This window comes from Gallus gallus, chromosome 38 (genome assembly GCF_016699485.2).
Source record: "Gallus gallus isolate bGalGal1 chromosome 38, bGalGal1.mat.broiler.GRCg7b, whole genome shotgun sequence".
NCBI lineage: Eukaryota > Metazoa > Chordata > Aves > Galliformes > Phasianidae > Gallus > Gallus gallus.
Window position 1 is genome coordinate 26,991 of NC_052569.1, and position 21,343 is coordinate 48,333.

General features: G+C 59.1%; 2 protein-coding genes across 14 annotated transcripts; one reads left to right on the plus strand and one right to left on the minus strand.

The window, feature by feature from the left end:
* Positions 1–234: 234 nt before the first annotated feature.
* Positions 235–1,860, plus strand: SYCN (syncollin). The gene has a single exon (XM_015300222.4). It carries the CDS (start codon positions 247–249, stop codon positions 640–642), a length of 396 nt encoding a protein of 131 aa, XP_015155708.1. The 5' UTR covers positions 235–246; the 3' UTR covers positions 643–1,860.
* PAK4 (p21 (RAC1) activated kinase 4) lies at positions 1,706–21,310 on the minus strand. 13 transcript variants are annotated; one of them, XM_025144486.3, is made up of 11 exons: positions 21,237–21,310; positions 7,811–8,000; positions 7,496–7,719; positions 5,296–5,901; positions 4,374–4,814; positions 3,972–4,105; positions 3,772–3,898; positions 3,447–3,473; positions 2,754–2,879; positions 2,529–2,663; positions 1,706–2,447 (listed from the first exon to the last, which is right to left on the minus strand). In XM_025144486.3, exons 3-11 carry the CDS (start codon positions 7,697–7,699, stop codon positions 2,292–2,294), a joined length of 1,956 nt encoding a protein of 651 aa, XP_025000254.1. In that variant the 5' UTR covers positions 7,700–7,719; positions 7,811–8,000; positions 21,237–21,310; the 3' UTR covers positions 1,706–2,291. The 13 variants fall into 13 exon arrangements, with proteins under 13 accessions (XP_025000254.1, XP_046761040.1, XP_025000257.1 ...); XM_046905084.1 differs by lacking the exon at positions 21,237–21,310 and adding an exon at positions 14,179–14,317; XM_025144489.3 differs by lacking the exon at positions 7,811–8,000 and having other exon boundaries at positions 21,251–21,310.
* Positions 21,311–21,343: the final 33 nt, after the last annotated feature.

The window sequence follows — 21,343 nt, forward strand, 5'->3', positions numbered from 1 at the left end:
CCGCTGGGAACGGCCCAGGTGCGGCTTTTGGCGGCGGGGGTTGCGGTGACATCTGGGTCCGCTCCCAGGGTTGGTGGTCCCGGGGGGGGGCCGGGCCTGGCCTGGCCTGTCCAGCTGGGTCCCTTCCCAGGAAGGAGGGGCTGCACATCACACGGCGGGGGCCGACACGTGGCGGTGCCCCCCCCCCCCCCCGCATCCTTGGGATCGGGTATATCTGGGCCGTGGGCGCGGGGAGGGCACGACGCGATGGCGGCGGTGCTGGCAGCGGTGCTGGCGGCGGTGCTGGCGGTGTGCGGGGCGCAGTGCCCGACCGCGGCCGACCTGAAGCCGGCCAACGGCACGCGGCTGTGCGCTCAGCTCTACACCGAGGACAGCGTCTACTACGACCGGTGCTGCGCCGGCAATTCGCTGGCGGTGCCGCCCGGCGCCGACGTCCCCTATATGCCCACGGGGTGGGCCGGCGAAGTCTCCTCGCTGGTGGTGGGCACGCGCTGCGAGCTGACGGTGTGGTCCAGGGCCGGGAAGGGAGGCAGCACGAAGCACTTCTCGGCGGGCGTCTACCCGAGGCTGCAGGAGGTGCGCAGGGGGCTCTTCCGGGACTGGAATGATGCCATCAGGTCCTACTACTGCAAGTGCAACTGAGGAGGGCGCGGGGCCGCTCGGGGCTGCTCCATGCAGCAGAACGGGGGGGGGAAACCGGTCAACGTAGGTCAACACCGGTCAGTGTGGGGCATTGTGAGTCAACGTGCACCAACGCGGGGTAACAGCAGTCAGTGTGGGTCAACATCAGTCAACGTGGGTCAACACCGGTCAACGTGCATCAACGTGGGGTAACAACAGTCAGCGTGGGTCAACACAGGGCAGCGTTCGTCAACGTGGGTCAGCACCAGTCAACGTGGGTCAATGTGAGTCAACGTGCACCAACATGGGGTGACAACAGTCAGTGTGAGTCAATACCAGACAACGTGGGTCATCATGAGTCAACATGCGCCAACGTGGGGTGACAACACTCAATGTGTGGGTCAACACCAGTCAACGTGGGTCATCGCGTGTCACCACGCACCAACACAGGGTAACAACAGTCAATGTGGGTCAACGCCAGGCACCACTCGGCAGCGTGGGGCAGCACTCCTCAGCGCGGGTCAAGCACCAGTTAATGTGAACCAACACTCGTCAATCGGGGTCCACGCAAGTGAGTGCAGCTCAGCGCAGGCTGGGAGTAGTCAACGTGGGTCGATGTGGGTCAACGTAGTCACCACCACGAGAGCCATGGCCTCATCCTGCAGCCCCACACATCACGATGAGTGGACGCAGATCACCACCGGTCAGCGCACATCATGTCACGTCCAAGAGAGCCCCCGTGGGCCAACGCAAGGCCCTGTGGAGTGACGTGAGCCAGCGCGCATCCACGTGTCTATAGGATCAGCACCAGCCCCGCCTGACCCCACGGACCACAAACAGATTAGCAGTGAGAGGGGGGCGTGTGGCAGTGCCTGCCCCCCCCCCTGCCCTGACCCCACACAGCTCTGAGCGCAGCCAATAAAGCCTTGAGGATGTGCAGCTCCTGCCTTGCCGCTACTTTATTTGGGGGAGATGAGGCAGAGGCAGCAGCAGCAGCTTTAGGGTGATCTCAGGCGGGTCCCCATCCCTACCACCCCACGGTGCCCCCACCGCCCTCCCCAAAAACCACAGTGGGACACGGCGCTCTCCAAAAGGACACGTGTAATCTCCAGGGGGCCCCATAGCGGCCCTGGGGCACTCCAGCACGGTGGCATTACAAAACGACAATATAAATAGCTTTGTTAAAAAACAAAACAGAAACAAAAAAGTGTTGGGGGGGGGGGGGGGAAGGGGAACCCAGATCAGTAGTGTGGCCGTGGGGCTGTAGTGTTGGGGGGGAGGACACGTCCCTCCCGCAGGGCACAGGCAGCGGCCTGCCCCTAGGGCCAGAGAAGGATAGAAGGAGATTTAAGAGGGGGAAAAAAAAAGAAAAATGGGGGGGTGGGGGGGAACTGAGTTGAGATGGCCCAAAGGGATCCCAGAGTGGTGATAACATCAGATCCCGAGCAGTCAGGAGAAGCCCCCGGTCCCAAAGCCTCTGCAGGGAAGGAGTAGGAACAGGGCCGGTGCCATCGCGTGGCCACGCTGCCGTCCCTGCCGGCTTCCCCCCTCCCTGCACACTCCCGACTCAGTAGTACGGTGTGGGGGGCCAGGCCCCCCCAGTGCCCCCACAGTAGCGGCACAGTCACAAATCCAGTTAGAGGCGGCAGTGAGGAGGGCGGTGGGGCCCCTCACCGCATGCGGTTCTGGCGCATGAGGGGCACGATGCAGGAGGGGGGGCCCGCCTTGCCCAGGAAAGGGTGCTTCAAGAGTTCATTGGCGGTGGCCCGCTGCACCGGGTCCCGCACCAGCATGCGGTCCAGGAAGCCCTTGAGAGAGGGGGAGACCTGAGGGACAGAGCGGAGGGGCGTCAGGGGGGCTCCGTGCGGGGCTGCCCGGTTCCAGCTGCCCAGCCCAACCCCCTTTACCTTGTGCACATTCTTCAGTTTGGGGGGCAGATTGTCTCGGATCATTTTCATGGCCTTTAACGGTGGCTCGTTAAAATAGGGCGGCTCCCCATCGACCATCTCGATCACCATCACTCCCAGGGACCAGATATCCACCTGCAGGGGGGAGAGGAGGGACGTTTGTGGGGTTCACCGGTGGGCGACATCCCTCCGCGGCCCCACAGCCCCCCCACGCTGCGGGCTCACCTCTGGGCCGTAGGGCAAGCGAGAGATGAGCTCCGGTGCCATCCAGTACGGGGTCCCCACCAGCGACTTCCGCCGCGGCACCTCCTTGTTCACTTGGGCACAAAACCCAAAATCAGAGAGTTTCACCTGGAGGCCGGAGAAGGCGGCTCATGAGAACGCTGTGCTGCCCAGCGCCACGGTGCAGGCGGCCGACGCTCCGTTCTCAGTGCTGCCTTCCAGGATCAACCCTGCCCTGTGAGGTTCTCCACGTGTCCCACAGCCCCTCTGCTTCCTGCGGAGCATCAGGTGGCAGATCCACCTCAAAGAGCCTAAAAGCTTCTCTGGCTCCTGTGTCAGCGGAAGCACGGGACCACAGAACGGTCGGGTTGGAAAGGGCCCTAAAGATCACAGCATGCCATCCTAGAATGGTTGGGTTGCAAGGGACCCCAAAGCATCCCCAGCCCCAACCCGTGCTGTGAGTTGCACGCTTCCTATGAGCTCAGGCTGCCCAGGGCTCATCCCTGGCCTCGGGCACCCCCAGGGATGGAGCACCCACAACTTCTCTAGGCAGGAGCGCCACAGCCTCACCACGCTGAGTAAAAAGCTTCCTCCTACCGTCTAACCTAATTCCTCCTCTTTCAGTTTAAAACCATTCCCCCTTGTCCTGTCACTATTAGGCCACGTAAGAAGTCGGCCCACCTCCGACCACAATACCTTTGGCGTTTGTGTTGCTGGTGTTTTCTGGTGGTGTTTTGGAGGGAAGAAAGAACACGCTTGGCTCTGGCACCTCCAGGGAACAGATGGAACTCCAGAGAAGGATTTGGGGCTCAGAGTGGCCTCTGGTTGAGGCTCAAAGCCCAGCACTTGGGGCGCCCTGAGGGGGCACGGTGCTGCACACGCGCCAAACTTAATACAAGAGCCACTCCGATGGTGTTTGCCACTCAGCAGAGCCCATCCAGACTTCCTGATGAGGCCCCAATGCAGTCAGGGCAGGGGAGCAGTGGTTGCAGTGGGGCCACACGGTGGCAGTGACACTTACCCTGCCGTCGTGCGTCAGCAGGATGGAGTCGCTCTTGATGTCGCGGTGGATGACACCCTGCGCGTGCAGCACAGACAGCGCCTTCAGCACGGCCAGGCAGACGGCTGCAATCTGCTCCTCGTTCATCCTGGGGGAGGGAGAGGGTCAGAGGTTGGCAGCCGGGGGGCCAGGAGGGGCTGGGGGGGGCCCCAGGCACGTACCGGGTGTGCGTCACGATGTCGGTCAGCGCGCCGCCCTCCAGGAACTCCATCACCACCCACAGCTCGTCGCCCACCAGGTAGCTGTTGTACATCTCCACCACGTTCTCGTGCTGGTAGTCCCGCATGATCACCACCTGCAGGCAGAGTGGGGTGGGCTCGGTGGTGCCCATCTCCTGGGGATGGGTTTGTTGGGGAGGGTGGTGAAGGGGCTCGTTGGTGGGCAGTCGTAATTGGTCTTCTCTGGAACAGCGGGAAGAGCCACGGGGAGGGAACAAAGGTCCCAGTGCAAAGCTCCATAACCAGCAGCAGCCCCGGCTCCCAGTCCCAAAGCAGCTGTATGTGACAGCCGACATCGGGTGCTGTGTGAGCCCCAGGGCACGGCCGCTGCTCTGCTGCCCATACCTCATTGAAGAGCAGCTCACGCCGCTGCTGCTTGCGCAGGTCCATCTTCTTGACGGCCACCAGCTTGCCGCTGCTCTTCACGGTGGCGATGCAGACGATGCCAGTGGAGCCCTCCCCTATCTTGATGAAGTTGTCCAGATAGGTGCGGGGGTCTCCTGGATCCACCACCATCTGCAGAGCTGCCCGGAACTGTTCGTGGGAGACGCGCTGGGGCTCTCGCTGGGGCGAGCGGGGCTGCTGTGGGCCAACAGCAGGGGGTGGGGGGCCAGGCTGCGGCGGGCGGGCCAGGTGGGGCTCGGAGGCGTGTGGGGTGAGGCCTGTGGGGGGCTCAGGGACCTTGGAGCGGGGCGGGCCGGGGGGCTGGGCTCGGGAGGAGCCGGCGGTGCCGCTCACTGGCCCGTTAGGTGCTGCCTCCTGCGGTCGGCCTGGCCGGGGCTCAGCCTGCAAAAGAGGGAGAGGGCTGTTAGAGCCACGAGGGATGGCGCGGAACGCTGCTGCTGGCCCCAAAGCACCGACGCCACCATGTCCAGGCATCAGCAGAGCTGGACGGTGCCAGAGGAACAAATTGCACCAGATGGGTTTGAAGGAGCGAGGGCAGCGAGGAATGGGGATAGATGACTGCAGGCGGCCGCTTCAGAGACCAAAGAGGAAAGAGGAGGGCGCGAAGAGCCGTGGTGCAGCCCCAGGGGGGGGAAAGCACAGAACAGATGCAGCCCCCTGCGGCGCTGGTGGTCTTCAACACAGTCTTAACCGAAGCGAAGAAGGCCGTGAGCTGGCGCTGGCTTAGGAAGCGGAGCAGAGAGGCTGCTGTTGTTGGAGGTGGAGGCCAGGCAGAGCGAGGAGAGCCCCCCAGGCTCAGGGGAAGGAGAGACCTCTGCTAAGCGGAGTGGCTCAGAGCAGGGGGGAGCGGAGGAGCCTTTACCTGTGCACCTGCACCCCGGACGGGGTCGGTCTCAGCCCGCGGGTAGGTATTAAAGGGTCGTCCCGTCTGCTGAGCCGTCTTCATCACCCCTTCGGACACGGGGATGTTGGGAGTCCGGATATTGGGCCCGGAGAGTGGGCGTTTGTCCCGGGGGGACTGCGGGCTGCTTTCGCTGCCGTAGGTGGATTTGGGCCGCTTGTCACAGGGCTCGGCGCGCTCCCGCCGCACCACGCGCTCGTCCCGCTCGCTGCAGTCCCTGTCGGCGGGGCCGTCCCGCTCGGGGGGGGGCCTGGGGTACTCGGGAGGGGGTGGGCGGCCACCGGCTCTAGGGCCGGGCTCCTGCCCTCGGGGCCGCTGCGGGTCCCGCTCGCGGGGTCGCTCCTTGCCCCGGTCGGGCTCGCCACGGGGTGCGGGGCAGCTCTTCTCCTTGCTGCGGCCAACGTCCTCGGAAAGGCCGTTCTCCTGGCAGAGCTGGTCACGCCGGGGCGGGAAGGGGGGGCTGTCCCTGCGCAGAGAATTGGAACGGGACACGGACATGTTCTCAAACTCATCCAGCAGCCAGGTCAGTGAGCCGTCCTTGGCGGCTTTGGTGCCCCGTACGATGGTCTTTGTGCAGGACGTGGGACGAGAGGCAGACAGGAACACGGAACACAAACAGAACAAAAGAAAAACAAACAAACAAACAAACAAAAATGAAAGAAAATAAAACAAAAATAAAAATGAAATGCCTGGTGGTGACGGGGGAAGGGGGCGGCTCACACAGACGGGACGAGGGGAGGGATGGGATCTCCGCTGACACACGACGAACAGATGCACTGCTAATAGGAGGTGGCCCCATGGGGTCCACACACAGACGGGGATGCTGGAGGCCAGGAAGAAGGCAGCTCTGGTGTCCCCACGGCCTCAGGGGTCTGCCCATGCTGTCCTGAGCCTCTCCAGGAGGTAGGAAATAGAGCCACGCTGGGGAACGGACCCAGCTGTCTCTCTGCTCCCATAGGGGCCAATGCCACGCTGAGCCCTGTGAGTGGGGGCTCGTGGGGAAGGGTCCCGGGGGCTCCTGCTGGCTCTGGCTCTGCCTTGAGGCTTGTGGCACTTGGCCAGGACCCGGAGCGCAGGGGGCTTTGTTTGGCCACAGACACAATCATCAGGAGCCACGCAGCGGCAGCAGATCTCGCTCCCAGCGGAAGCCTGGCCGGGGGCCAACACAGCAAAGCTCCTGCTGGGGCACTGCTCCTGTTATCACACCCCAGCTTTGCTAGCAGCTAGAGGGGAGGCAGAAGGGTAGTAAGAGGGTTACTACGCTGCCTGGGCTTTGCATCATCTCCCAGGTCCCCAGGAAGGATGTGCACATCTTTTCTCCACAATTCCATGCTGCCCAGCAGCACCACAGCCTGCCCACCACGCTGCACATCTGCAAGCCCCTCTCCTTCTGAAAGCCATCAGCTCCCCAGTCCAAACAAGGCTTCATTGCCCATTCCCTCCTCTGGTTGGTACTGACTTTTGAGCTCAGACTGAACGAGACTGAGCAAAGGGGACTGCTGCCAGGATCACCTGCAAAGCAAAAGCCCTTGCACGGGCAGCACCGGGCCCTAACTCTCCTTCTGCAGTTCAAACCATTGGGATTTCTTTCTGACTCCTGCCAAAGTCCATCTCACCCAAGTAGGGGGCACAGGATGGCCCCAATAGTGTCGGTGCCTTTTCTGATCACCAGCAGAGAGCAGCCAGGTAGAGCAGAAGGGAGCAGAGTCAGGGACCCAGGCAGGGTGAAGGCAGAGGAACACCAGAGCTAGGGCACAGAGATGGTGTGCGTTTCCTCAGTCGAGGCAAGCAGACGAGCCAGACTTAAAATGATGACATAAGGGTGGCTTAGGGAAACAAGCACAGGGAGAGGATGGGATGGGACAGGCACTGCTCTGGCCGTGTTTTTCCCTTAGCATTTTTTTTTTCCAGTGTCCAGAAGAACGCAGCGGGGCGAGGAGGGGCAGAAGCTTTGCTCTGCACTTATCTTCCTCCCGGATGGGCAGGAGTGGGTACATGAAAAAGCAATAGGTTGTGGAGCACACCAAAAGGTTTCAGGAACCTAACGGCCACCTTACCTGCTCTGTGGCACCCCCAGGAGAGGGCACAAACACCTCCCCAAACGGTTCCATCATCCCTCAGCCCTCAACTGCTCCCCTCAGCACGCTGCAGTGCCGCTTACCTTCTGTGAGCCGTGCTGGATGGCTGTGATACACACGGGGTCCACCAGGGGCTTGGGCCTCTTGGCAGACTCCTCGATGATGCCCTGCCATTGCCGTGGCAGCCCCGTGAACTTCTGCTCCTGCTGGTCGTACCCGGTGTGGACGCGGTGCTCGAAGTTGGAGGGCGCGGAGATCTCAATGCGTTTCTTCTTCTTGCTGAACATGGTTACAGCGGTTAGCAGACCTGCGGGGACAAAGAGAGCACACAGTGAGGGCTGGAGGAGGACAGAGGTGGTGGGGGCTGTAAAACAAGCATCTCTTCTTCAGGAACTGACCGTGCTCTCCGGGAAAAGCATTGCTTGCCAAGAAGGAAACACCTCGATCAGGCCCAGCCCTCGCACCGGGTGGGCTGCTCCCTTTGTCAGCTGCTCATCCCCCATTTTTTGCTGTTGCTGGCTTTTATTTCAAGCTGTATTTGGACTCCAGACTAAAAGCCTTGAGGAGCTTTTCCTGCTCTGTCTCTACCTGTAAGTGATGCAATGGCACAGCAGCAATCATAACCGGGGCAGCCAAGGGCTCTGTACAGCACAGAAGAAATGCTGGCTTCAGCCTCAGCCCACGTCCCTCTGTCACTACGTGGCCAGACGATGGACTCGGCTCCTCCTCCCACTGCCAGCACTGCTCCCCTGTGATGCAAGCTGAGGGCTGCTGTCCTCTACTGAGCTGAGGAGCACTGCTTTGGCCACGTCTTCTCCTCCGGCAGCAGCCCGACTTCCTGCCTGTGTCACTCCTGTGCAATTTGCACCTGGGCTGCTCTACATCCAGGACAGCATTTGCTTTCCGAGCCCTGCTCTTGCAGGCACGTTGCTGCTGTTGCAGCGTCTTCCCTCCTCTCCCTTTGCTCAGCCCGCTTTCACGCAACGCTCCTAAATTTAAAATCACAGCAAAAGCCTCCCACAATTACAAGCTTTAGTCTTCTACGGACCTGAAAGTGCAAAGCGAGGAGCAGCCTGGCAGCGAGAGTGAGCCCGGGCGGCCCTGTGACACACAGGCAACGGCCACGAGTCCCCCGAGCTGCCCCACATTACCAATTTCTCCACGCTCACCAGTATCCCACCCCACTCTCTTTCATGCTCCCGCAGTGAGGAGTAGCAGACAATCTGTGCTCTGATGCTCCCCAAATGCTCTAAGGCAGCTTTCTGCCCATCCCACGGGCACAAAGCCCAGGGCACAATGTGGAGCTCCAAGAAGGGGCAAGCCTGTGCAGAGCCAGGGCTCAAGCCTCACCTTGGCCACCAGCCTGTGGCTTTGGCCAGCTTCCCTGGCTCTACTCTGCCCACACACACACGAGCTTTCACCCTTCCTGTGTCAGGGCTTCACGGGCTGCCTGATGCTGCAGAACTGGTGCTGCTTCTTGGAGGCGCCGCTGCCACAGAGCCGTCCAGGACTGCAGCCGGGAGCAGGGGGAGGCTCTCCAGGCAGCATTTCAGGACAGGAGCTGGGAAAACTTCTGAGCGAAACAGGCTGGCCTGCAAAGAGCTGGGCACACAGGTGTTCGGTCCTAGCAGGAAAACACTGTTTGCTCAGGCATTTCAACATCTACCAAGGCTGCTGAAACCAAACTTAGCAACGTAACCAGCACAGCTTCAGTACCAAATTCAAGGCCTGGCAGTTGCATGGCTTCCCTCTGCAGAGCTGTGCCCAGCCAAGAGACCAAGCAGTCACCACTCAGCTACAATCTGTGCTGCTGACAGACCTCAGCACTTCTTCATCTCAATGGTGATCACCGCAGGAGAGCTTCTTTTTGTTTTACTTTAAAAAACCATCAGCAAAAGCAGCCTGCAAGAGACCTCCAAGAAGCGCTGCTCGCTCCTGGCACAGCACTTCTGATTGAGACCAGCCACAGCTCAACGCACCGCATGGTACCCTGGGATGAAGACAGCCACGATGAGGAGCCCAGAAATCGTATGGTTGGTGCAGAAAGCTGTGGCTGGGGGATGGGGGGGGAGTTCATTCCAGCTGAACTCAATGCTCAGGGATCCCCCCAGATTCAGAGCTGTGTTCCTGTGGCTCTGCAGCCATAGCTCCAAGGAGAGTGCTGCAGACATAGCACAGATGGGACGAGGAACTGACGAACCAGCAGCAATTGGAGATGGACTCATCCCATGGTACGTGGTAGGAATGTGCTTGAAGGTCAGGAAATGCTTCTGCCCTCCTCAGAAACCAGAGGCCATGCAGTGGTGGTGGATGAAGGAGGACCCACAGAGTGCTGTCCCACAAGAGCGATGCTCAGCGCTGCGCCCACCGAACCCCATGGCTGCCTCTGGGCACAGTGGGGTCCGTGAGCTGCCCCCTGAAGGACTGGGGGAGATGGCCACCTCTGTGGGGCAGCAGGGACCCAGCCCGAAGGAAAGCACAGAACAAAGCTGCAGAGGAAGCCTGGCCCCAAGGCGGACCCCAGAGCCATTTCTCCTCGTGTAAACACCACAGCTCTGCACAATGGGGGCTTGTTTACACCAGCGGAACGCCCGCATCCTTCCAGGCTCTGAGGTACAATGTTGATGCTGCTCAGCAGGAGCTCAGAGTGCTGGCAAGCCTCTCCCAAAATCAACAACTCTACGGAGAGCCACAGCAGAGTACGCACTGAAGTTGGTGTGACCTCAGTCCCAACAACAGCTGTGGCCCCTAAGGGGGAAAGGGACAGAGTGAGTGCACTCGAAACCAAGCACCAGTGCTGTTGGTCATCACTTGATATCCGACCACACTGAGCATGGATACAGGATGCTCAGAGCAAGTCCTCGGTGCCAAGCGCAGCACAAGACCTAAGTTAGGGGAGGAAACCCAACCAGCTTTTCTCTATTCCTTTGCCATGCACTTGGTGGCATGCTCTGCCTGGCTGCTGGTCTCTCCTTTTGCTTACACAGACTCTGCAAAGAGAAACACAACAAGATCAGACCTATCGGACCCTTCTGAAAACACCAAAGAGAGCCAAGGGGAAAGGCTGGACGCTCAGACTGCTGTTAATGCAACCCTCAAACTGCCAACGGCCTTAAACTCTGTGTTTTCCCTGGATGCAGCAGAGAGCGAGCAGCTCACGCAGCACTATCCAGAACCAAACATCAGGACAAGTGTAAGAGCACCGCAAAGCCAGCCCCAATCTGCTTGTTTTCCTTCAAAACCAGGCTGTGATCCCCAGCACCTGAACCACAATCACAACCTCGTGCACCTCAAAGCTCTGCAGAGTGGCGTGCAAGGAACAAAACCCCACGTGGCTGCGCCGTCCTCACACCTCCAGCAGCAAGCACAGGTGTGACAGGGATGGGCAAAGGGGTCCCGTCCAGGCGGTGCTGGTGGAAGCTGGAGTGGCCAACACAGGGCAGCTCCAACTGCTGGGCTGCAGCTCCTTGCTGCCAGGAGCTGCTGCTGGGATCTGCTGTCAGCGCATCCCGACGCTGCAATTGGATGCTTCCAGCGTTCTGGCTTGCCCAAAACCACACGAGTGCAGAGGTCGGCATTTTCACTGTAGAAGCAGCTTGGCTTTTAGCACATCAAAGAGGAAAAAGCACTCAGAAGATGCAGGAAGGTGAGGGACAGGAGGCTCCGGTGACCTCTGCCCGCTGCTGGTTTGCTGTCAGACGGTGGGGACGAACCATCAGACTGCAGCAGGTCGTACCCAGCCCTGCCATCTCACCAGAGGAAAAACCAGTTCTGTCTGTTTGTCGGAGCCGGAGGAAGCACAGCCCACACCCCTCCCACGCGGGATCTGGACTGGAGGCAGCAGAGTAAAACAAACACAGGCAGCCTGGCATTTCAGGCCCCGCTTTACGCCCTGTTTGTTTAACCCCCATGTTTCTCAGGCTGGGGGAGCAGTGCCATCCCACGCTGACCCAACCCGTCCTGCCAGACCCAACCCCTGTGGCTGGCTCTGATTTTGGGCCCCTCTGTACCACTTCCACTGCCTGCTGGTGTGATGGTGGCCTTTTCCTCCCATTTCGGTCTCCTGATTCAGCTTCCTTCACGCTGCTCGGTGCGAACCTTTGTGGCTCCAGAGACAATCTCTTCCTGCAGGCAGGAAATCCCAGCCCCGGCCGCCTGCCTCACTCCAGCACGGCACCAACGCTCCCTCCTCGCTCAGTCCGGGCTTTTCCTTCCCAGATCCTCCTTCTATAGAATCCTAATAACTCCCCCACACCTGGGCAAGGGGGGAAAGCCTCCACCCCAGCCCATTCTTGCATAAATCGGGGTGTTTGCGCCCTTCCCCACCCCGCATTTCACTCCTCCAGAGGCCGCTGTGCCCCACATATTTGCCAGCACCACAGGGCCAGATCCTGAACCATGCCAAGCATTCCTCAGGGGCGGGCAGCTGGGTGTGAGCCGTGCTGCAAACAAACCTCCCTGTCAGGCTGCGCTCGTTACCTTGACAAAGTTTTATCCCAGCAGGCGAGGCTGATTGAAGCTCCAATGGCCACACACAGCTTCAGCCCGCATTGCTGAGTGGGGGAAACTTCACCCCGCAGGCACTGCTGGCTGCAGCCATCCCAGGCTGTGCGGGTGCCTGCTTTGCTCTGGCTCCCCCTCGCTGCCACCTGCACCGTCCCCTGCCTTTCTGCAGAAGTCACAGCATCTCCCCTCGACCCTCAGAGCACCTGCTCCGGAATTCCACCCTGGAAAACTTCCTGAGCACTCCTTCCCCATGGAAGTCCCCGTAGAGGAACCCTGAGCGGTACCACGGGTAGAAATCCCACATCCAGACGATTTGGAGGCAAAGGGCACCTCTCACAGTGGTCATTGCCAGGCTCCAGGCAGAAGGAAAGTGAATACAGCCGGAGGGCTCTTACCTACCTGCACACAGGAGGTGTGAGCAGCAGAGCACCTTGGGACACTGCTACTTCAGACAGCCAACCTCCAAACCGAGCCTGACCTCATCAAAATCCTTCTGGATTGGCAGCAGAACAGAACCACAGAGAGGTACAGCGGGAGGACCTTCACTGTTACCCCCACCCCCGGGTCCAACACGCCAGCAGTGTTTCAGCCGGCTGTGGAGAAGGGGAAGGGTTAAAATCCACCCCTCTGCCTCTCCTGGAGCTCTGCACATTCCTCAGCCCTGTCCAAACCCAGGTCACATTCCCTTTATCTCAGCTTTGTTTAATTAGTCAGCCATTAACGAACACTTCTGGCAGCCGGGAGTAAACTAAAATAGAGCAGAATATTCCCTACTGCTGGCAAGCTCCCCAGCCTTACGCTCTCATGGGCTGGGAGCTCACTCTTACCTTTCAAAAGTGCAAAAATAGGGAAAGGAAGATAGAGGAGGAGCCTACGAGCACCGATTTCCCCCGGCACGGCAGTGCTGCTCGCACACCTCCCTCTTCTCCAAGCATTCCGTGTCTCTGCAGGGAGTTCGTGCCCCGCACAACCTGCAGGGCTCTGACTGTGCACACAGAGCATCAGGGAGAGCCTCAGCGTGGGCACAGCTCCACTTCTGAGACCTCTGAGCTGAATATGCTCCAAATGGATCTCATTAAGCAGAGACCGAATCTGAAAGCAGCAGTGCTCTGGATCAGAACCAGCACCACAGCCTCGACTGCCCCACAGGGATGTTTAGTGGGGGCTCAACCAGCCCCGTGCTGCTGACCTCACCGTGCAGACACGCAGGGACACCCCACCACCCTGTGCTTCCCGTGGGATGGTTTTGCTCACCACCAGCTGGGAAGCATTACCCAGCACTGAGTCCTTCCTCTCCACAACCCGTGCAGCAGAGCAGGAAGTCTGCTCCAAAGGGATATTCCTTTTGTAAAGTCCAATTCCAGCGCAGCACAGATGTGGGTCTCAGCTTCACCCCCACCTGGGTCCAGGAGGAATTACCCCCCTTTCCTACAGACTCAAACCAAGCAGCCTGAGGCTCTGCCTCCCATATAAACACCACGACCAGGGCAGAGAGAGTCCCCTGCTCGCCTCAGCCAGAACGGAGCTTGCTGCCTCCACAAGCCAGCTCAGCAGACTGGAGGGCAAACCACCTGCTCCAGCAGCAAGGTGGAGGGTGCCCCATTGCTCTGCGTGTTTCCAGTACAGTCAGCCTCGCCTGGGCTTGAAAAGCAAATAAACTTCCTCCGAGCAGCCTCCCCTCGGTGCTCACCCCCTGCCAAACCCTGCCTGAAACTCATTAACAAAATATATCAGCAAGACTCCGCATTACTCACCATCACCATCCTGCTTCCTGCAAGCCAGAGGGGGAAGAGGGAAGGAAAACTGCCGCAGAAGGAACTCTGAGTGGGGCAGGAGGGCACAGGGCTGAGGAACACCAGCACAGAACAGGGGGGTTGGGGCCAGCAGCCGCAGCTGTGCTCCTGACTCTGCAAACTTCCCAGTGCCCATGGAGCCAGGCGGGATTGGGACGTGGCATCCTGAGCCCTGCGGATGGGGTGAGCGGGGCAGATGGGCTCTCACCCTGCCCTTCCTGCATGCTGAAAGTGGGTTTGTGCTGGCACAGGGACAGACCAGCTTTGCTCCCCTCCATCCTCAGCACGGCACCGGGACAAGCAGCACTCGGAGGGCCATGGGAACAGAGGACGAAGCCGTGCCAAGCCCCACGCTGCCTCCCGGTGCCGCAAGCCTTGCTCCAAGGTGAGCCACCCAAAGAACAGGTTCCTCCCGGCTCCACACCACCTCCCTGCAGGCGCCCACCTCCGTGCCGTGCTGCCATTACCATTTTCCAGGGCTGGAAGTGGCTCCGGCGCTGCGCTCACCCACGCTGTGAGGATCCGTTGGCAAGCGAGGAGGGAGGGAAGGAGGAGAGGAGCTGAGATCGGCAGCTGCGAGGCTCGGAGGGGTTAACAGCAAAGCTTGTAAGAAGTGGAGCAGGAATAGAGGAGATTTGAGCCGGGAGCCAATGAGGCAGCAACATTTGAAACAAAGCAGCCAGTCAAGTGCCCCGGCCTGGAAACAGGGAAGGACAGAGAGGGGAAGGTGGAAGGCCCGTGGCCTTTCCGGCGCGTCTCTGCTCATGTGGGTGTTCCTTACACCACTTCCAGGTCTCTCACCCACCCTTAAAGCAGGGGCTGTATCTGGACAGAAGTGCTGACTCCTCTCCTGCAAGTTCCGCTGGCAGTATGAGCTCTGGTTCAGGAAGAGCAGCCCAAAAACCTGCTGGGGGGACACCAGGATGCCTGTCAGGGCAGCAGTGTGATCTGGGCGATCCCATGGGGTGGGCACAGCCTCCATCCCGTGTGCTCCGAGAAGGAATTGTCCCTGAGCAAACCCTGAGCCCTCAGTGAGAGGATCACCAGCTGAAAATGAAGGTTCTGATGTTGGGATGCACGATCCCATTCCCTCTTCTCCTCTGCATTTGCTCAGAGGAAACACTCTTTGAATTGGCCCAATTAGTTGGCACGTCTTGCAAGTGAACTTTCCCCCCCCAGCAGCCTCCGTGGGCAGCCCGGCACAACTCAGGGGCAGCTCGAGCTCTGCTGCATGGGAATGAAGGCAGCAGGTGGTGAGTGGGACAGGGAGAGCAAGTCGCAGGGCAGCAGAGAGCCCTGCTCCATCCAGCACAGCCCAACAGCATCTCCAAGAGGGCTGTGCAGCTCAATTCTTATTTAAATGCCTTTTACAAGCAGGAGAGGGAAACAAAAAAAAAAAAGAGCAGGTTGTGAATGTTAATCACCTAGCAGGGTTTACAACTAGATTGCTCACTTCCCATTTGTCCTCATTTTTCTCTTCCTTGTTCTTTTTCAGAATATGCACGGACCAAAATATCTACAGCAGCATTGCTACAGTGCTAAGTGGGAAGCTTTCCTGGAATCACGGGAGAAAGACATGGAAGGAAGGATGAGCAGATGAGAACAGACCTCCCCCAGCATTAACCCCCCCCCCCAAATCCTGGTGCGCTCTGTGTGCTGCAGCACCCATGCACGGTGCTGCCATCGCCACCCACCTGGGGTCACCTCCACCTGGTGGCACCTGAGCCCTCATAAAGCAAAGGGCACGAGGCTGAATCTCAGCATTCACAGCTTTCTTGTCTTATCTTTTAGGAAAGGAGGAAAACAGCAGCGGAGAGCTGGGCAGAATGCTAATGTGGAGCGAGCCGAAGCCGCTGCGTCTCCCAGTCTAAGAGGCAAAATCCATTTGTCCTTCTGGAAAGTTGTTCCCTGATACAGAACAAGTAGCAGCTTCAATGCCTCCCATTTGCAGCCATCAAAAGCTGCTGTGACTACAGGAATCCACCAGCTGTTCCGCTCAGCTGCCAAGAGCACAAAGAGCCCCCAGCAGCAATTTCAGAGTCTTGTGAAACGCGCTAATTAATTCATAGAAAGATAAAAGCACATCAAAGGAAGTTCTACCCCCGTACCTTTCAGAACTTGAACAGAATTAGCAGAAGCACCTCCTGCCAATCCTCGCCTTGCAGACAAACCCAACGTGGCCTCAGTCCCACCAATGGAACCCCCCGTGCAGCTGCACCCAGAGCACAGCTCAGAGGACCTCCACCTGCCCTGATGATGCACTGCCACTGCTTCCCTCCTGCTGCACACAGCCAAGCTTCAAAATGAAAAGGGATATCAGCTCTCGAAGCCTTCCCCCATTCCCCCCCCCTCCCCCGACTGCGTAATGCACGCTGCAGGCTCAGCTATTGCATTTTATTTGGCAGTAAAGCTCTCGTGTGGTTTCAGGCTCTGGGAGCCCTCAGCCACAGCCCTGAGCTCACACACACCCTGATGGCAGCCCAGTAGAGCAACCAGAAGGGATGCCGGCCCCGGGGCTCCATCCCAGCCACGCCACAGAACTGCAAATGGCATTTCCTCGATAGCATCGTGCCCTCCACGGGTGGGACACGAGCCCTGCCGTTGCTGGAGCGATGAAAGCAGCTGTACAGACACACCTGTGTGGAGCTAGGGCACAGGAGCCCTCCCAGAGCCACGGGATGTCACCATCACCGGGTGTTTGTCACGCTGAGTGTGGCACAGTGCAACACTCACCGCGGCACGGAGGCACTGCTGTGCTCAGCCCGTTGGCAGGGCGGTGGAACTGGCCGGGCTGGCTTTGCACAACCTTCAAAGAGCAGAGATGCCCCGCTGCCAGGCTGGGCAGGGCCACGCGGAGCCAGCGGGCTGAGGAACCCCAGGAGGGATCTGGGGAGTCCCCGGGCAGGAAAGAAGTCCAAGAGGAGTGCTGAACTGCGTGGCTGACGCACCTGAAGGACGGGACGCCGTTCAGCAGGGCCAGGAGAACCTCGTCGGGTCCAGCAAAGCCACGTGCATCAGCACACACAGATCATCCTCCCATCAGCAGACAACCCCAGCAGATCATACACGCTCCCCTCAACCTGCAGAAACGCCCTGAGCCTCCGTGCTGCGTCGCTGGGGTGCCCCAAAGACATTGGTTTGGGTTGAGCCACCCCAAATTCCGGTGGGCTGTCCTGCCGGGGCAGCCTCTGCCAGGCTCTTCCAGAAAGTTCAGGCTTTGAGTGAGAAATTCACTTCAATTTTCCCTTTTTCTGCCCACGCAGCAGCCTGCGGGGTTGCCCGGCGATGACTCAGTGCTGAAGGACTTGACACAGGTTTCTGGGAATCTATTCCTGGTTCTTCTCCTGCTCTGCTTTGTGAGGAGGAGCGTCACCTCGGCACGCTGCTGTCTGCTTCAACAGAGCAGCACAAGGCTGGCTTCTCTGGGAGGAAACGGACTGCAAAGGGCTCTGAGGTGTTCAGAGGAAAAGTGCTGGAGAGTCACGGAATCGCAGCATGGCGTGGGTTGGAAGTGACCTAAAGGATCATCGTGGAAAGAATTTGTGTCCTTCACGCCCAAAAAAACCAGCGAGGAGAAGAAGAAACAACAGAGGTGAGCGGATTTGCAATGCTCAGCACGTCCTGTACAAAGAGAAGCCTGGTGCACCACGGGTAACACAGCGCTGGGGGGAGGACCCCATGGCCACAGTCCCCCTCACCACAGCTCAGGGCAAATCCCATCTGAACACCTCGCTGCCACGAAACACTCCCTTACTGCCTCTGGCTGCTGGCACTGGCCGTTACCTTATCCCTACAGCTCCATGGACTGGCACAGTCGGATCGAGCACGGCCACACGCTGCCCAGAAGCACTTCTCAGCCTCAGTCCCCATGGAATGACATCTCATGCAGGGGGGCTGCTCCCCCCCGCTCCCACAGACACCATTTGTGCCTCAAAGCCTGAGCTCCAATTACCCTTATCTCGGTTTCCAGAGATACGAGCAAGAGCACTGCAGACCCAATTTCTCCCTTTCAAGCAGAACTGACTGCATACACATAGATGACATCCCAGCAGCGCTCCCTCCGCACCACTGACTGCGGGGCTTCCTCGGCATCCTCGAGGGCGGGCAGAGAGATGCCGGCCGGCTCTGTGGGTTCCTGCAAGCCTCTCCCTGAGCTGGAGGCTGCTTCACCACTCCTCTCTCATTCTGTCTCTCATTGGGAGCTCTCTGGTGTCAGATGAACCGCTGTGGGAAGGGCGAGAGGATAACAGCCTAGGGCAGCAGAAAGCATTCATGCAGAAACCAAACGCGGAGGCGAGCAGTGAGCGTGCAGCACTGGGGGGGCACACGGAGCCCCTTGCAGGCAGCGTCAGACAACGCTGCTCCGTGGAATGCTGCTGCCTGGCACCAGCAGTCCTCCAGCAGAACCCTGACCCAAAAGTAGCACAACCCCCACCTGCTACGTACCTCGCAACAGAGCGAGTGCTTTTAACCAGAACGATGCCATTTCAGCATCGGTTCACATCTACCCCCTTCGGGCTCTCTGTTCAGGCAGTATAAATGGTTTAATCACAGCGTGGCACATCACACAGGCACCTTTTTGGAACAGGAAGCATCAAAACGCCCACAACTTACCCGCTCCCAGCGGGGGTTACCCAACCCCTCCAGCAGGTTGGACAAACAAGTTCTGTGTTGCGCCAAAGATCCCTTTGGTCCGGGGCGGAGGAACTGCACGCAATCCACCCCCGCTGCCTTTATTCCGAGCACCGAGCAGAGCACTGAGCAGCCAGAGCTGTGCGAGGCTCCTCGTCACCCAGTGCTCCTGCTCTGCACTGCACAAAGAACAGTGAGCGCAGCCCTGCCCCGGGTCACGGTGACAAAACCCAACTGCGTCCCCCCCCCCCCGTGCTCCAAATCCTGCTGTTTCTACAAGCATCGCCTTGCTGTTGTCCTCTTAGCACCCGTTTTATTCAAAATAGACATTCACAACAAAAGGATAATGATGCACAGCAGGGAAAAGCCATGCAGGGACGTCACCTGCCCCCTGGAAGGGGCCCAAAGCTTCAGATGATCAACAGGTGCTAACGAAGCCAAATCCCTCTCACTGGTGCACAACCTGTGCTCATTGTGCACAACCAATCCCCAGCAGCCCTGCAGGGGAAGGACTTGTAATGATGATTTTAATGTAACCTGGCGGTGGATTGTATTCCTGAACACCTTAAGGACCACTAACAAAGCTGTGGGAGATGCTCAGCACAGCACTGCCCCAATCCCACACCAGAAAAAGGAGGAGTCACCTCGGAGAGCGAGAGCATCTGAGACAGCTGAAGAGTTTGGCTGCAGCAGGAAAAAAAGCCAAAACCAAAACCCCCACAACGGCAGTGCCAAACTCAAGGCCTCCTCTTACAGCTAATGAGACCAAAACATTTCGGCCCCCTCCATTTTCTCATCACCCTCAGTGAGAAAACCTACAGTTGAATTGCGCTAAGGGCACGACACAGGCAAAGGAAGAGCTGAGCAAGCACAGCTCTGGAGAACTACATTTCCACGACATCCCCCAAAACGTTAAGAAAACAGCAAACCCTCCAGGATGCACCACGCCAGCTGGGAAGGCTGCACTGGAACGGGAGCTGCACCTGTGCAAGGCTAGAGCTCCCTCTGAAACACCAAACCAGCACAGCTCTGTCCCGAGGCACACGGTGAGGCTTCCTCCCTTCCTCTGCTGGCCTCAGGAGAAAGCACTTTGTATTAAATAAAAATGGTGTGACTGTAATTAGGCTGCACGGAAGCCGCCAAATGTCCCTGGGATTTCTGCTGGGACTCCCAGGGCTGTGTCCTTTGTCCTCCATCCCACCTGCAGTGGCAGCACAACCGAATCCCACAGGGTACCCAACGCCAACGCGTGCTCTCTCTGTTTTACTTCCCTGCCTTCAGAGACAGGACAGAAATGGGCTCCTGGCTACGTACATCAAAGGAAGGAACAGAGAGAAAAGCAAAGCTCCCCAGGGCTGCCCCCAGAACGGCGGAGCGGTGACAACAGCCAGCAGGTCACGATGGCACCGAGCATCGTCCCCAACGTGCAGAGAACTGCTCAGTATCCAGCAGCGCCCAATCAGCCACAGAAAGCTCTGTCCACACGAGGTGTACCTCATGTAAAGTTACACCGCCTTCCTTCTGCTCTGCCAGCCACCCACAGCCATAAATCATTCATCTGGGAAGTCAAGCATGGAGGATATCAAGCCTACAAGACAGAACCCAAGGAAGGCCTTGCAAGAACCTCACCGTGCTCCAAGCGCTGCCCCTCCCGTCCTGCTGCTCCAACGCCACACGGATGGAGGTGCAATTTACTTTCGTGTCCACCCAAACATATTCACCTTTGCTGCAGCACTCAAGTGGCTCACAGAGATCCAACTCACAGAGCCCACACATCAATAAAAGAGAGGCAACACAGCAGCAACAGCGGCACAAAGGACGGCCAGGAGCCCAGAGCAAAGCTCTGTGATGTTTTCTGTTTATAGGGACTGCTTCCTTCTGGCCGATTTGATAAATGCCAGCAAAACAATTGTGTCGTCCCCCCCCCCTCCAGATGCAAATAAAGATAGGTGATATCCATTAAACATCTGGGAGCCGGAACGACATGGGGGAGCAGAGCACGAGTTTCCATCCAGCCGAGGCACAGACAGAACCCGAGCTGGCAGCAATCATTAATCACGTTGGTATCTTCCCTGGAAACTCCCGCGGCTATTCCAGCTGCCAAACGCATCCTGGTTAATTACCTTCACTTGGGAAAGCCGGGGGGGGGGGGGAGCGCAGCAGACCCAGCAGAACACAGGCAACGCTTCTGAACACAACAAGAACACAGGCAATGCTTCTGGACACAACAAGTTGGAAACGTCGGCCAAAGACAACGACAGAGCGCCGGTGATGGAGTTACACTAAGCGGGAATACGCCCCCAGCTGCCATGAAACCCCCCCACACCCCCCCAGCCTGCCCAGGGGACAACAGACGCATCCCCCGCGTTTAGAAATAAAACGAAAGAAGGAAACTTCCTTCAAAGGCCGCCAGGATGGGCTGTTTGCTGCCGGCGTGAACGGCAGCCGTCCCCTTCGGCTGCTGCTCGGACTTCGCTGGGGGTGTATTTACGCTCCCTCTGCACACCGCGGCTCCGCGCCTTCCCCAACGCCGGGCTCCACAGACCCAATTCGCAGCCCTTTACAAAAACGTGGGGCGCTTCACAAAGGCGCAAAGCCAAACCGGGGCTGCTGGCCGTACCTGCGGGCTCACCCAGCCCTGCACGGAGCGCCGGACCCCAAATTCGGGCCATTTTTGAGGGCGGAGGGCCCGGACAAACGCAGAATCCCCTCCCCTCCCCTCCCCTCCCCTCAGAGGCTCCGTAACTCACCCACAGCCCCGCCCGGCGCAGGCCGCCCCAGCAGCGCACTCACCGCCCCCACCCCCAACCTCAGGAGGCCCCAATCCCTCACAACACCGCCGCCTGAAGACCCTCCCCCCCGGACCCCTCCCACTCCCCCGGGCCCCGCTCACCCCTCCCGCCGGACCTCCGCTCCTCTCACTCAGCCGCCGCCGCCGCCATGTTGAAAGGGCGCTGCGCTGGGCCCGGCTCCGCCCCCGTTTCCTCGGCAACAAGCCCC

Coding starts and splice junctions, on each gene's coding strand:
- SYCN (XM_015300222.4), top strand. CDS start 247: ATGGCGGCGGTGCTGGCAGCGGTGCTGGCGGCGGTGCTGGCGGTGTGC.
- PAK4 (XM_046905081.1), bottom strand. CDS start 13,847: ATGGGCACTGGGAAGTTTGCAGAGTCAGGAGCACAGCTGCGGCTGCTG. Junction 3,474..3,771: donor TGCTGACGCACGACGGCAGG/GTAAGTGTCACT, acceptor AAACACCACCAG/AAAACACCAGCAACACAAAC. Junction 2,880..3,446: donor CAGCAACACAAACGCCAAAG/GTATTGTGGTCG, acceptor TCCGGCCTCCAG/GTGAAACTCTCTGATTTTGG.